Below are 13,920 nucleotides of genomic sequence, written 5' to 3'. Positions count from 1 at the left end.
GTGCCTTGCATGTTTTCATACTGCAGTCAAGGTTTGGCTGTTAATGTTGTATGTAGCCTCAGTCACATACCTCAGAGCCACCAAGACTTCTGCATGTTAAAGAGGGTTTCTCAAGGAGGAGAGGCCATATTTCCTTGGGATGCATTGCCAGATGGAATGGGACTGGGATTAGCAGGCAGTAGTGTCCCAGAGAAGACTAGTGATGTCAGCCTCTGTTCTTGCTCTTTCTGCTTTAACAAAGGATGATTTGGCTTTGTTAGTTTCCATACCACATGATGTATGGGCCAAGTCCATACTTCTCAAGAGCTGCTCGTGATTGTTGCAGAGTGACCTTGCTAACTGACTCTCGACACTTCCTGTGTTGAAATTCAGGGCTTAAGTTAGTGCCTCATTGTATCACAATGGCTTATGCCTCTGAAATGCATCTAGTACTTTCTTGGAATGGAAGTGAATGAACACTTGAAATAGAGGTATTATAAATCTGTAAGTTTCCATTGATATGCCTGATAACGTTAGCTAAAATTTGCTATGCTGTTTATTACAACTCCTGTCATTTGAGCTATAGCGGGACACGGGCAAGTAAAAATGGAGCAAAAGCTTTTTCTTAATTATTCATTGCAACCAATGTATCTCAACTGAGTGACAGTCTTATCCATGTCGCTGTCTAAACCAAACAGCACCAGTTATTTGTAGATGATTACTGTTGACCAAAGTCAAGCAACAAGCAATTACTTGTGGCTGTCATTCTTTGTTTAACCCTAATTTGCAGTTGCAGCGTGGAAATGGTACTTTTAAATGTACTACCAACCTCCTGATCTATGATGGGAGACAGGCATCTTACCCTATCCAGTTACTGTCCTCATAGATACAACTGCCAATTATCTGGTCCATGGCTTGACTACAACTTTGATCAGTTGCTGTTGAGAACTTGCACTTAAAGCCCGTCATACTATAGCTTCTGGGTTTTGCCTATTAGTGACATAATTGATGGTCAAGAAGGCCTTGGAACTGTAGACTAAGATAAAAGCAGCTTAACTAAGATTCTTTCTTTAGTAATCATCTTGCCCTGTTTCCAAAGGAAGGAGACAAAGAGATTGCTACCAAAATGCAAGATCTTGCCCTCAGTGAAGGTGCCTTACCTCGTCACTTGCACACTGCTATGTTTACAATAAGCACAGATCAGAGGATGCTTACAAATAGGTATGTCAGTCTCACTTGATATATCATGTTTAAAAAGTCTAAGTAATGGCCTAGCTAACATTAGAAACATCGGGAGGTCAGGAAAGAAAACTTGCAGTTCTTTAGGGGAGTATTTTTTTTGGCATCTGGTATGTTTAAGTAGAGCAAGTTTCAGCTGAGACTACAGCCACTTAATAAAACTGCGGTGGTTCCCCCCCCCCCCCCCCCCCCCCCCAAATGGGATTTGGGTTGGTTATTCATTAAAGGCTTAAGTTTTGATTTTTTTTTTTTTTTCTGAAAACATTCAGGGAAAGAAAAGGCAAGTAGAATGTCTGGAACTTGTGAAAAGGTCCAACTTTATTATACAACTGTATAAGTCCTGATGTGCGTACCTCGGATATCTTGCATGCAGTTAGGGTCACTCATTCCATCTGAGAGAGAAGTCTCCTCACACAGAAATGAATTCAGCAGTCGATAGAACTTGTGAGCTCGGATACTGGGCCTGAGGGCATGCTGAGGAAGATGAGTGGTAGTTCAATTATTTCCACCCAAATAAAAGATCATAGAAGTTTTAACTGCACAGTTCTGAACCACTTAGAGTTGCTAAGCAATGTAGTGACAAGTGGAACTTGTTGCCACTGTCTGTCGTTCAGGAGAAAGCTAGTATGAAACCTTCTGTCATACTAGTTCTGTTTGGAGCTACTACTTACGACTTGCTTGTAAGCAATACTTCAGTTCAGTGCACTAGAACCCTAGTGACAAATGTTGGCAGAAAGTGTCAGTTGGCATAAAAGGCAGGCTCCCAAAAAGGCTTTCCTAGCCAATAACTGGTATTAAGAGTTTCAAGTAGAGCAGTTAACAGTTCTTGATGGCTTCTAGACTTTTAACTTTAACTGTAACTTAAGATTGACTGGATAAACTTACACTTGGTCATTAAATGTTTAGTTTCTGCTCTATTGCTCAAGTGTTCTTTTGAGGTCTAGATCAAAAAGCATGTGCTGCTACTGTTCCGCTAACTTCACTGGAACTTCTTAAAGGCAACACTTTAAAGCATGCTAAGCATATAGTTGAACTGGAACAATATAATGCTTTGTGCTCTTACTCACTTAAGAGCACGAAGCTCTTGCTCATCTTCATTTCACCAGCATGGTAAGGGTGTCAGTTTAGTGGTTTAAGAATCTGTTTAAAATACTAACTTGCAGTTTGTTTATTTCAATGGCTTTTTCAGGCAGTTAAGTAGACATTTGGTTGGCCTCTGGACAGCTGAGAACAAAACTGCTATGAACTTGTTGAAGCGTATTTTGGTGAGTAAAAATGGGATATGGAGTAGGGAAAGAATAAAAACCGAAAGCCTGTAGCACGAGAAAACTCGGGATAGTCTATATAGTAAACACATACCCTTTTCCCTCTAAGGGGGAAGTCTAGCCTGGGAGATCAGCAGTCTGGCATCTGCTGTTTGGAGGATATTGATGGCTAGTACAAAACATCTCAGATTCTTAATAATCTTACAAGTAACAAAGTATTCTGTTACTTTCCTGCCACTTTTAAAAACTTAAAAATAAGGTGTCTGATTTTTTTTTTCTTTATTAAAAGGACAAAAATGTGGGAGACATAGTAAACATAGTCTCTAATGCCTAGTGCCAGTAAGAAAGTAAGGCAACAGTTCTGTCTATGTTTTCATGCCTGTCCAACCTCATTTGCTTATAACCTAGCTAAATTTATATATTGGTTGATACTTCCCATGTTCTTTCACCCTTACAGCCTCCTGAAAAGTTCTTGCTGAAGTTACTTCAGTGAAACTAATTCAAAGAATAGTGTTGTAAGGAATTATTACATCTGGAAAAATACCAACTTTTAAATTCAAAATAGCAGTTCCTTCATTTTTGGGAGAGCAAACTGCCCTGATCTTGGTCACTATCTTCCAGAAGGCTTAGTCAAATGAGACTATCTCATCTCTAATGTCACATGCAACATTCAATCCATATTGGAGGATATGGATGGATTCTAGTGTTAGAGTATTCATCTCCCTCAATATTGCTGTGGGATCAGCTCTCTTCTTCCTGCAGTCCTTAGCTTCATTAAGAGCTCCTTTAAGGAATGGGGTATAGGCAAGAGCTCTGCTATACTGAAGCTAATTATGTGCCTCTATTGAATGACTCTGAGGATGGTGGCATTTCACTAATAAAAGCAAAAAACTGCTGTATCTTTGCATACTTGCTTTAGAGTAGAATATAAATTCTGTTTTGAAATCTCTAACTTAAAGAAATGATCTTGTTGCTTAATGTCATTGTTTCTGTCCCATTAGCCACATGTTTATTTACACTGGTTTTAAATGTTTTTTAGCCACCGGGTTTGCTGGCATACCTTGACAGTGCTGATCTTGTTCCTGAAAAAGATGCTGATAGGATGCATATTAGAGATAACTTAAAAATTGCAACTGTAAGTAAATGTAGCTGTCTTACCTCCTCCGTTATATAGATGTACAGTCTTAGTGACTTTTCTAATACAGACACTTGACTGTTGTATTGACCTGCATCAAACACGTTGATAGACCTGCAACTGCAAATAACTAATAGGATTTATTTTGCAGGATCAGTATGGCAAGTTTAATAAAGTGCCAGAGTGGCAGAGACTGGCTGGAAAAGCTGCAAAGGAAGTTGAAAAATTTGCCAAAGAGAAGGTGGATCTAGTCTTGATGCACTGGAGAGATAGAATGGGCATAGCTCAAAAAGAGGTAAAAGTATTTGAAGCTCTTTTTTACAGCAACTTGACTAAGTGTAGAGAGGAACACCTACAACTCCATGAAATCAGAGGGAAGTTTGACAGTAATAGAAGTGTAGGAATGTGAGAAACTTCATAGTTCTGCTTCCTTTTAGCAAATTTGCTGCCTCTTACTACTCTTCATCTTGAGTTAGAAACGGGTTCCAGGGAGAATGTAAAGCAGGCAAATGTATTCCTTCAGCATATGTATTAAGCTTTAGCTTGTTGTTGCTTTGGCCAGCCTTACCAAACTGGACTGCAGCTTATGTGCATCTCTTCCAAGATATTATATAGGAGAATAGGAAATTCCTTGAAATGTGGCAAAACCAGTCTTTAAACTATATTTGGAAGAAACTATGAATGTTCTTTGCATCCAAAATGATGTACTTTATGCTAGTGGTATTTTAGTTATGGAGCCTGCTTGAAGAAGCTTAGTATTACCTTGAATATAGGTATCTCGGTGCTTAAATTGCAACATAAACCATGGTTAAGATTGAAGTGATAAGTGATTCTTTTGATCTGATGTTATAAGAGGACAGCTCAAGCACTGCTTGAGTTCTTACTGTTGGTATTCTTTTTCCTTCAATTTTATTGTGTGTTCTGTATGACAAACTTTGAATTATGAGGTGTTTCCCTTAACTTTCTCCAGTCTCCTGACTAAGCTTGTCTTTATGCATTCTGGAAATGAAACAAACTATTGTATATGCAAGGAAGGATGAAAAGAGCAATGCAATGTGGGGTATTGAAAATGCCTGTCTGTACTTGATCTGACAGAACAATACACTTTAATTTTGGAAAACCTTAACTTGGTAAAATCTAGCTCAAATTTGATGTAGACTGGTGCAGGATTTTGACAGGTAGTATTTCTGGAATAATGGTGAACTAGGCTAAAAAAAAATATTAATGGAGAAATGTGGAAAACGGTGGTGGAAGGGCAAATTGCACTTTAAACATCTTGTTTAGATACTGAATTTAAACAATCATTTTTCTCTCTGGAGTTCTGAGCTTTTTAATTCCACAGTAAATGTATGCAAGTGTAGCTTGGAAAGGGTAGTAGCAAGTTTGGTATTACCACTTTGAGTTGCTTCAGTGGCTGTGGCTTGTTAAATGTGCCTTTTCTTTTTCTTCCAACTTTCCATCACAATCAGGACAGAAACAATATGGTGAGTCTGTATACCTCTGCCACTTGTGTGGATTATGTTGCTCAGACTTCCGCTTGCATGTGGTACCTCATGTAGAGTATAACACTGATTTCATGCTTGATCAAACTAGGGAACCTTTCAGTGGCCAACTCAGGTTTGTGACGGACTTCTCTGACTTGGTCTAGCTATTTCCTTTCAAGAGCAAAGCATTCTTGTTGTGGGTTTTCCCCTCCATCAGCTTTGGAGCTGATGGGTGCTTGTGGTGATGGAAACTAAGCTTTTCTTGAGGATAACTTGCTTTTAAATGAATGACTTGTTAAACAGCTGAAAGTTTCTCTGGCATGATTTAACTTGGTGTAAATAACAATTGTGAAAGTCTGTTGCTACTACTTGCTAGAAAAGGAGGCCTTATTAATGAGACTTAACTTAGTGTGGGTTTTGAAGGAATAAAAAAAAACCAGCTTTTTATTTTAAAAAGAGAAAATGGGGAGTATTTCTTTCTACTAACTTCTTAAATTTGGCGTTTTTGCAGAATATTATTCAAAAGCCAGTGATATTAAGGAAACGACGCCAAAGAATAAAAATAGAAGCAAACTGGGATCTCTTCTATTACAGGTAAAGTACTAAGATTAATATAGTGGTCTCTGATACAAGTTATTACCTGGCTGGATGTTTTTGTTAATATCTTCTGAGTTGCTGTGGCTTGCTTCCAATTTCTGTCTACCTTGAAACAGTGCACATGATTTGTAACAGGAAACTTAAGAAAAATTAAATCCTAAGGTATACTTAAGGATTTAGCTTGTGTTTGGGAAAGGGGGGAATTTTAAAGCTTCTCAAATGTTGTCAAACCACATCCTTTTTTCCCTTGAATCAAAAGGAAGAGTGAGCAACAAACTGCTCCTGCATGGTGTTGAAGGCTAAGCAAAGTAGCACTGAAAATCACTGGTGTGTTGGTGCATCAACCTGTAAGCTACTCAAGACATTTTAACTTGAATCAGAATAAAGATAACTTAAGGCAGGCAGAAAGAAAATACGTGGATACTGGATTTCAGATAGCGCCACAGGTCCTAAATGCAGCTTGATTACCTGTGGATTTTTACAACTGTCAAAGTTTACAACAGAGGGGCCTCCATCTGAAAAAAGAGATTATCACTTTACTTTGGCTGAGGGTGTTATGTTAAATAGACTAATGAAGCTTGACTGTTCAACAAACTCTATGAAAGCAAGCTTGGGGAAATTCTGTAAACTTAATTGTTTGATTCAGTGCTTAATGTTGCTAAAGGTCAAATATAGTCCGTACTGCACAAGTGTTGCATGAAAGGAAGATTCACATGCTCCTAAACTTTGAGTATTACAGTGCTGCTCTCAGCCAGTCACTAGATCCAAATGCTACTTTGTAGCTGCCACTGAAGAATGTCCACCCACTGTCTTGTGACACCTGAGTCATCAACTTCTATTTTCCTGCATGAACTACTTTTTGTTGTTGTTGTTTAAAACATATGCTTGGTATGTGCATGTCTGCTGCCCTGGGTTGTTGTTCACTTGTAGCCCTTAGTGGCAGATGTGGTGAATAGCTTGCAAGTCTCCTGGTCATCAACTAAATGCAAATAACAAATTGAGCCAAAAGGGATGACAGCAGGCATGCTTTAGTCTATGCTGACCTCCAAGACTATGAAAACACTATACAAGCGAACGACCATAATTACTGTCACAAACTAGACACCACTACTCAGTGCCTTCTAATTAAGGTCCACTAATGCTAATCTTCTCTAGCTTGCCAGCTGAGTCTTGCCTGCCTTTCAGATAATGTTTGAGGGGTATAAACTATTTAACTTCTTTCTTAGATTTCTTCAGGATCATGCTAGATCAAACTTGATTTGGAACTTCAAAACACGGGAAGAACTGAGAGATACTCTTGAGTCTGAGATGAGAGCATTTAATATTGACAGAGAACTTGGTAGTGCCAATGTTATCTCATGGAATCATCAGGAGTTTGAGGTAAATGACCCACTGTAGGAGAAACTGCATACGTAAAATATGTCTACTTAAAATATCACTTTCCTGTCTCTGCGTGAATCTTGTGTTGACAATCCCTGACTGCAAGCTAGACTTCTTTTGGGGTTATGGAGTAAACTGCTAAGGCTTGAGGCTGTGGACAGGTACTGTTGTCCAGTGTCACTCTGCAAAACTGAAACGTCTTCAGTCTGACAAATGACACTGTAGAGATGAAACATTGATCAGAACCCTTGAGGTATTGTTGCATTAAGAGGAAAAGAGATGAGTTGGTATTGCATTGTTGTCAAGGTAAGTCATACTTGTTCTGGTATGTGCTCCATCAGACTTGTTTTGGGTAGTTTCACAAGTCACTTCTTCCTGATAGCAAGTTCCTTGTCTTTATTTCCATCATGTCTCAGTGATCCTAAGGCTGTTAAATATTGGGTTGCCAAACCGTGAATAGGTTATGTGGCTAAAACCATGCTGCTCTGTAAATTGAGGATACTGTTTTCACATTGTAGGAACAGCAGTACCTAAAGCCAAAATAGCATTTCAGGCTTCTGCAAAGCAATTGATATGGTCCTAACTGGCTTTCTCAAAACAAATTGCAAGATGTTTTCAAGTAATGTGCTAATAACACTTCCTGTACTCTACTCTTACCTCCAGTATTGTTATGGTTCCACACAGTTTTGTTTAATGTGTAATGCTAAAGCAAAGCAAGGCGACACTTGAATTCAGCTGTAAGATATTCTTAGGTATTCCCAGTGCCATCCTTGTCACAGTACAGCTTTCTAGTTGAAATTTGAGCAGAAGACTGCTAGTGAAACGAGAGTAAACTACTGCTTTTGAGGAATTCTCAGTTGACTACTCTGGCAAATCAGAAAGAATTGCAAAACATCAGGCTAATGCTTTAGGAGAAAGAACTATTTTCTGTATGCAGCTTATTCCTATCACACAGCTACAGATTACTTCTTACCTTGATGCAGTAAATAACTAAGTTTGGGTTTGGATTGGTATCTTTTGCACTGGCATTTAGCTTCCGAAGTTTCCTTCAGGTATGGGTCTTCTGGGCGCCACAGCGTTTGCTATGCCAACTCTGTCTCTGTACTGTAGAGGTGCTAACTGGGGCAGAATCGAAAGTACAGATTTGAAACGTAGTAATACAGGCTTCCCATCTGTACTTTACGCTCCTAGGAGGCTTATGCTACTGGAATGTATCACTAGCATTCTTGCAGTTACAGTCCAGGATACTTTGGGACTGGCTTGAGGGGGCTTCTGTAACATGATCTTTGAACAGCTGCTGTCTCAGAGTTTTTCTTTTAAATAAATACTTTATCAGGCTATACTGTAAGTATTTGAACTAACTATGTAGTTTTGACAAAGGCTTCTCTGTCAGTTGTGGAACCTGTCACTTTGCCAAGGGGGATGGTGGCTTGAGATTGCTCTGGAATACTAGTACTGGTTTGTGGGACCTCTTTGTATCATGTGCTGTGGTCAAATCTGTAGATAACTTTGTGGCCTCATGAGTGGCCTGCAAGCTACAGATAAGAAAAACCGCTTTAGAGAGTGGCTTTTGTGGTATGTTAGAGGTAACTCTAAATGAGATGTTTGCCAAATGCTTAAAACCACTGAGCATTGAGGCATATGGTTAAATTTAATGTAGTTGCTCTGAAGCTAATGGTGGCTTTCGTTGTGCAATTTCAGCTCAGCTTCTTGGTGTGTATACTGATGCCTCTAGGCTTTTATTACCCAGCATAATAGCCAGTATAACTAGTAATTAAGTCATGCTTGTGTTCCATACTTGTAGTAACATTAAGTGAAATACCTTGCAATGGAATAACTACTTATTAAAGCTTGAGTCACTGAATACATCATGTATTATCCAGGTTTAATAAAACCAGCTGATACTCGAAACAAGTTACTTAAAGGCTGGAAGCTGGGATTTCAGTAAGATGAGAAACTTCTTTTGTTCTGGGGAGCAACAATAGCTTATGGCATATATTTTGTAGATGTGTGTTTCTTTAACAGCAGCCTTGCAGATTTCAGTCTTCCTCAGACTGCAGGAGGGGTTGCTAACCTTATTGAGTTTATGGATGCAAGCAAGTACAGTATTGTTGTGCAAGCGAAAACTTAAGGAGAAACAATACTTACTGTTAAATAACTTGTTCTGTGTTACAGGTAAAATATGAGTGCCTTTCTGAAGAAATAAAAATAGGGGATTATTATCTAAGATTGCTACTGGAAGAAGATGAAACTGAAGAGAGTGGAGCAATCAAAAAATCGTGAGACATTATTAAAATCCTATCTCATTCCCAAGGTCTCTGTTTTCTTCACTAAAATCTCATTTCTTTCTTAGATATGAATTCTTCAATGAACTCTACCATCGCTTCTTGCTTACCCCAAAAGTGAATATGAAATGCTTATGTCTGCAAGCATTGGCCATTGTTTATGGAAGATGTCATGAAGAAATAGGACCATTTTCTGATACTAAGTACATTGTTGGGATGTTAGAAAGGGTAAGAATTATTTAAAATTACTTGATACAGTACTTAACATACTGCTAGTCCAACATACATTCAGATCCTTCAAGTTGCTGTGAAAGCCAAGTTTTGGTTTTACAGAACGTGAAGCTGCAGCACAAATGCTGTTTTTCCATGCTGTCACCAAGTGTTCCTAGTATCTCCCCTTGATTCAGTTGAAGTTTCACTAAAAAAAACTGCTGATCATAAAGGTATTTCTTTTTATAGAGACTTCTCTTAGTCTCTTTATATCTGCATTTTGTTGGCCTTAACAGGTTTTCAGGCTGTACAGAAATAGTGTGAAGGAACTTCGTGTGATACTAATCTTGTGCTTGCTTTTGAAAAATGCGAAGCATAAAGGTTTTTAAGAGGAGAGCCTTGTTCCACGTCACGCTATTTCTAAATACTGACTTCAAGAGTAGTAGCAACAGCCCCAGACCTAATGAAATGGTAGCCTTAGATGGGCACATGCGATGGATTAGATTTTTAGTGGTAACTAGTTTGCATATTAAGTGTCTGTTAAGTTATGTCTTGCAAAAATACATTTCTATGCAGTCTGAAAAAGGGATCCTTTGCTAACATCAGTATGGATTTTAGATATGGCTGTTATAAGTGAAACTGAACCAATGCAGTCTCTTGTTATTTTATCTTGAGTCTTGATAGTCTCACCAGAGATGTAACATCAAAGACCCGTTCTGTACACTGGCTAAAAGCAATCTTTTTTTCCCTTGTATTTTTGTTAACCGACTTACTGGGGAATCCAAACACTGTCCCTTTAGAACAATAAATTTAGCAGAAAAGTGGGTTTGAGTGTCAGACGCAGAGCAACAAAGGAGATGGAGGGCAACAAAGCCTTTCCTCCTCAGTGAAAGAAAGCTACGTTTATTAGCTGTGCATGAAACTGGACACTTATTAGTCTGCAGTTTTATTCTGGGCATGAAAAATGTAAATGGGTCTTTGCAGGTGCAACTGTAGTGGCTTTTGAAGGTAACTTCTAGTTTGTGCTATCAAATACTAATTTGTTCTCTTCTGCTGCAATAGTGCACTGATAGGCTTGAACGGGACAGATTGATACTGTTTCTCAACAAGCTGATCCTTAATAAGGTAAGGTGGACGTGTACACTTAACAGTAGTTTCTCAGTCTTTCAGCTGTATAAAATGGTCTGAACTAGTCTTTCAGGGTAAACTTGAGCAAAAATTCAAGTCTTCAGGAAGTCTTAAAACAATGTTTGATACAGCTTTCTGGGATGTAGTTGTTATTTACTGGTGAGAAAGCTGAAGGAAACATGTAGGTATTGTGGTGATTGTACCATTCTAGTTGCTTTAGAGAATGATTTGACTTTTCTCATGGTCACTTCTTGCTTGAATAAAACTGTTCAGTACTTGTAACAACTCTTATCTAGAAAATGCTTGTTAACTCAGTTCATCCATTCACAGAAAAATGTGAAGGACCTTATGGATTCAAATGGTATTAGAATCCTTGTAGATCTGCTTACTCTGGCACATCTTCACACAAGCAGAGCTACAGTCCCTCTGCAGGTATGTGGCCTTTCATATTACTCATATGTTGCTTTGCTAAAAAGACAATTCTTTTTAAAAAAAAATCAATGTCCTTTTCACATTTCCTGTAGAAATGTGATATTTGCACTGAAGCTAAAGCTATTCTTATAAACATCAACTTCTAGAGCAATGTGATTGAGGCGGCACCTGATATGAAGAGGGAGAGTGAGAAAGAATGGTACTTTGGCAATGCTGACAAAGAAAGGAGTGGTCCTTACAGCTTTCAAGAGGTACCTGTCAGCTTCAAACTCTCAAACTTGACAAATTATTTCCATCCTGGTGACTGGGTGTGTTTCAAACAGTGAGAGGGAAAACTGTAAACAATGCTAAACTATATCCTCAAAATAACTCTTTAAATAAGGATTAAAGCTAGATAAGAGACTTGATGTTGTACCAAGAACCACAGCCTTTTTGGTAAGGCTGCCTACCCCTCCATGCCCCAATTATGCTGCAATTAATCTGTCAACTTCTACTTCATGTTTCCTGACAGAGTTATAAATATATTGGAATTTTATGCAACTATAGTAGGCTGCCATACAGCAGTTAAAAGCTTGTCTTGAGTGTGAATGTTTAGGAGCAAAGGTAGCTCTGAATGCTGAATCAACTAAATTCATCTCTAATTTTGTAATAGATGCGGGAACTATGGAACAGTGGAAAGTTGACTTCAAAAACACGATGCTGGGCTCAAGGTATGGATGGCTGGCGACCATTACAGGTCATCCCTCAGCTGAAGTGGTGCTTGCTTGCCAGCGGCCAGCCTGTGTTGAATGAGACTGACCTTGCCACACTTGTACTCAACATGCTTATCACAATGTGTGGATATTTTCCCAGCAGGTAAACACTAATTTTCAGCAGAAGTGGTTAACTTTCTCTGGCAGAATCATAAATTCATAAATTCTTCCTTAAAGCTTTTCTTAGAAACCAAGTAGTACATTAATGAACTGTATAAAGAGCCTTTTACATAGTAATAATTAATTCTGCAGGCAAATAGAGAGTTTGTAAATGAGACAATACTAATATTGTGAAAGGGACTGCAAGAATGAATGCACGAGCTATGCGTTTCTAATGCACAGCGGTGTAGTCTTACTCTTGCAGGCAGGCTCTCGATTAACTTAAAAACAAAGCTGCTTTAATGCACGACATTAAACCACACTTACCAAGTCTAACAACAAACTCTGAAGTTAACAAAAAAGAGACACTGAATATGATCTCAATAGCCTGATACTTATGGCTTAATAAAATTGTTCATTCTTGAAAGAGAAAAGGCACATGTGTGCTTAGTGCTGTGCCACTTTATTTTTTTTTTAGGGATCAAGACAATGCTATTATAAGACCTCTGCCTAGAGTGAAAAGGCTGTTGTCAGATAGTACTTGCCTTCCGCATATCACTCAGGTAAGCAACTCTTAAAAAATGTATCTAAATGAGTAAAAGTCTGACTTACTCTACCATCTTCCTCATGTGAATACTTCAAGTGGCACAAACGCATCGAATGACATCTGTAACATCCTGCAGATCTCTGGACAAGCAGTTGTTTATTTCACTGGGTGGTGGTACAAATTTCATGTTGTTTCAGCCAATATCTCATTAATAAATATTTTCATCCTTGGAGATGCTGAAAAGCCATCTGGACATGGTCCTTGGCAACCAGCTCTAGGTAACCCTGCTTTTGAGCAGGGGGGTTCAGCAAGATGACCTCCAGAGGTCCCTTCCAACTTTAAACATTCTGTGATTCAAACATGTTATTTTTGGGCTGAAGTATTCTTTAACAGAAATTCTTGTAAGTTTACTGGCTTGTCCCAATACTGAATTAGTTGAAACTTCAGTTTTGGCTAGGTAACTTGCACTATTCAAGCAGCTAATGTAAATGCTTGTGTTTGATTTCAGCTATTACTGACTTTTGATCCTATCCTTGTGGAAAAAGTCGCTATATTGTTGTTTCATGTCATGCAAGATAACCCTCAGTTACCTCGTTTTTATCTGAGCGGAGTGTTCTTCTTTATCATGATGTACACCGGTTCCAATGTACTTCCTATTGCAAGGTGAGGAAAAAGAATAGCTAAAAATACCACTTAACCAGTCATGCTCAGAAGGACTGCTGCTCTAAATGCTCTAGGGAGTGTGGCTTGCTAGAACCAACATGAGATTGCAAGCAAACACCCTCTAGAAGAATTGCTTCTACATGGGTTAGTTGGTCACTAAAAAAGTGAACTGCTTATGACCCTGCCAGGGAGGGAACGAGAGCATGTCTGATTGTATAGTTCTAACAGTACAAGTAGGCATGGCTTATTGTAGAAGAACAAATTGTTACAGGCACTAAAGAGTAGTAATATAGGCTACTGATATGCTCATGTAGTTTTTGATAGTAAGCAGCTATCAAAAGTGGTGGAAAAATCTAATAGCCTGTTCAGTATTGAAGCCTAAAACAGTTAAATCAGTCTGTACTGCCTGACAAAGATGCACGGCACGTGCAGGTGGCTATTGCAGTTCATTCCAGTACTCTTCCTCTAAATTCAATAGTTCATGAAAAGCTATCGTACAATTCCAGTTGTCTCTCTTCTATAGCAAAATGCATTGGGAAACGATTGCATATTTACGTGATGACGAGTGTAACAGGACTGTCAGCAGTTAGCATAAGATCATGTTGTTTCATCCCTGCAATGATGATCTAACAGTGCAGGGAGAGGTTTGTCGGGAATGGTTGTCTTTGTCTCTATCAGCTTCTTTTTTTTGTGTGTGGAGAAAACAAGCTGTCAGGAGCAAGACT

General features: G+C 38.7%; 1 protein-coding gene across 6 annotated transcripts in view; it reads left to right on the top strand.

Moving 5' to 3' along the window:
- DNAJC13 (DnaJ heat shock protein family (Hsp40) member C13) overlaps positions 1-13,920 on the top strand; it is a 55,910-nt gene that overhangs the window by 20,170 nt on the left and 21,820 nt on the right. For 5 of the 6 annotated variants that reach the window (XR_012672598.1, XR_012672597.1, XM_075143270.1 and 2 more), the window contains 14 exons: positions 1,079-1,200; positions 2,408-2,483; positions 3,523-3,618; positions 3,770-3,913; positions 5,614-5,696; positions 6,926-7,079; positions 9,255-9,358; positions 9,433-9,592; positions 10,637-10,699; positions 11,033-11,134; positions 11,281-11,385; positions 11,787-11,989; positions 12,464-12,548; positions 13,041-13,195. Coding sequence is in view for 4 of the 6 variants with exons in the window: in XM_075143270.1 (XP_074999371.1) it covers positions 1,079-1,200; positions 2,408-2,483; positions 3,523-3,618; positions 3,770-3,913; positions 5,614-5,696; positions 6,926-7,079; positions 9,255-9,358; positions 9,433-9,592; positions 10,637-10,699; positions 11,033-11,134; positions 11,281-11,385; positions 11,787-11,989; positions 12,464-12,548; positions 13,041-13,195 (1,652 nt within the window). In the remaining 2 variants the exon portion in view is untranslated. The remainder of the gene's footprint in view (positions 1-1,078; positions 1,201-2,407; positions 2,484-3,522; positions 3,619-3,769; positions 3,914-5,613; positions 5,697-6,925; positions 7,080-9,254; positions 9,359-9,432; positions 9,593-10,636; positions 10,700-11,032; positions 11,135-11,280; positions 11,386-11,786; positions 11,990-12,463; positions 12,549-13,040; positions 13,196-13,920) is intronic. The other variant, XM_075143273.1, reaches the window with a different exon arrangement.

The sequence above is a fragment of the Calonectris borealis genome, chromosome 2, assembly GCF_964195595.1.
Source record: "Calonectris borealis chromosome 2, bCalBor7.hap1.2, whole genome shotgun sequence".
NCBI classification, from domain to species: Eukaryota; Metazoa; Chordata; class Aves; order Procellariiformes; family Procellariidae; genus Calonectris; species Calonectris borealis.
This window is presented reverse-complemented; position numbering and strand designations above follow the sequence as displayed.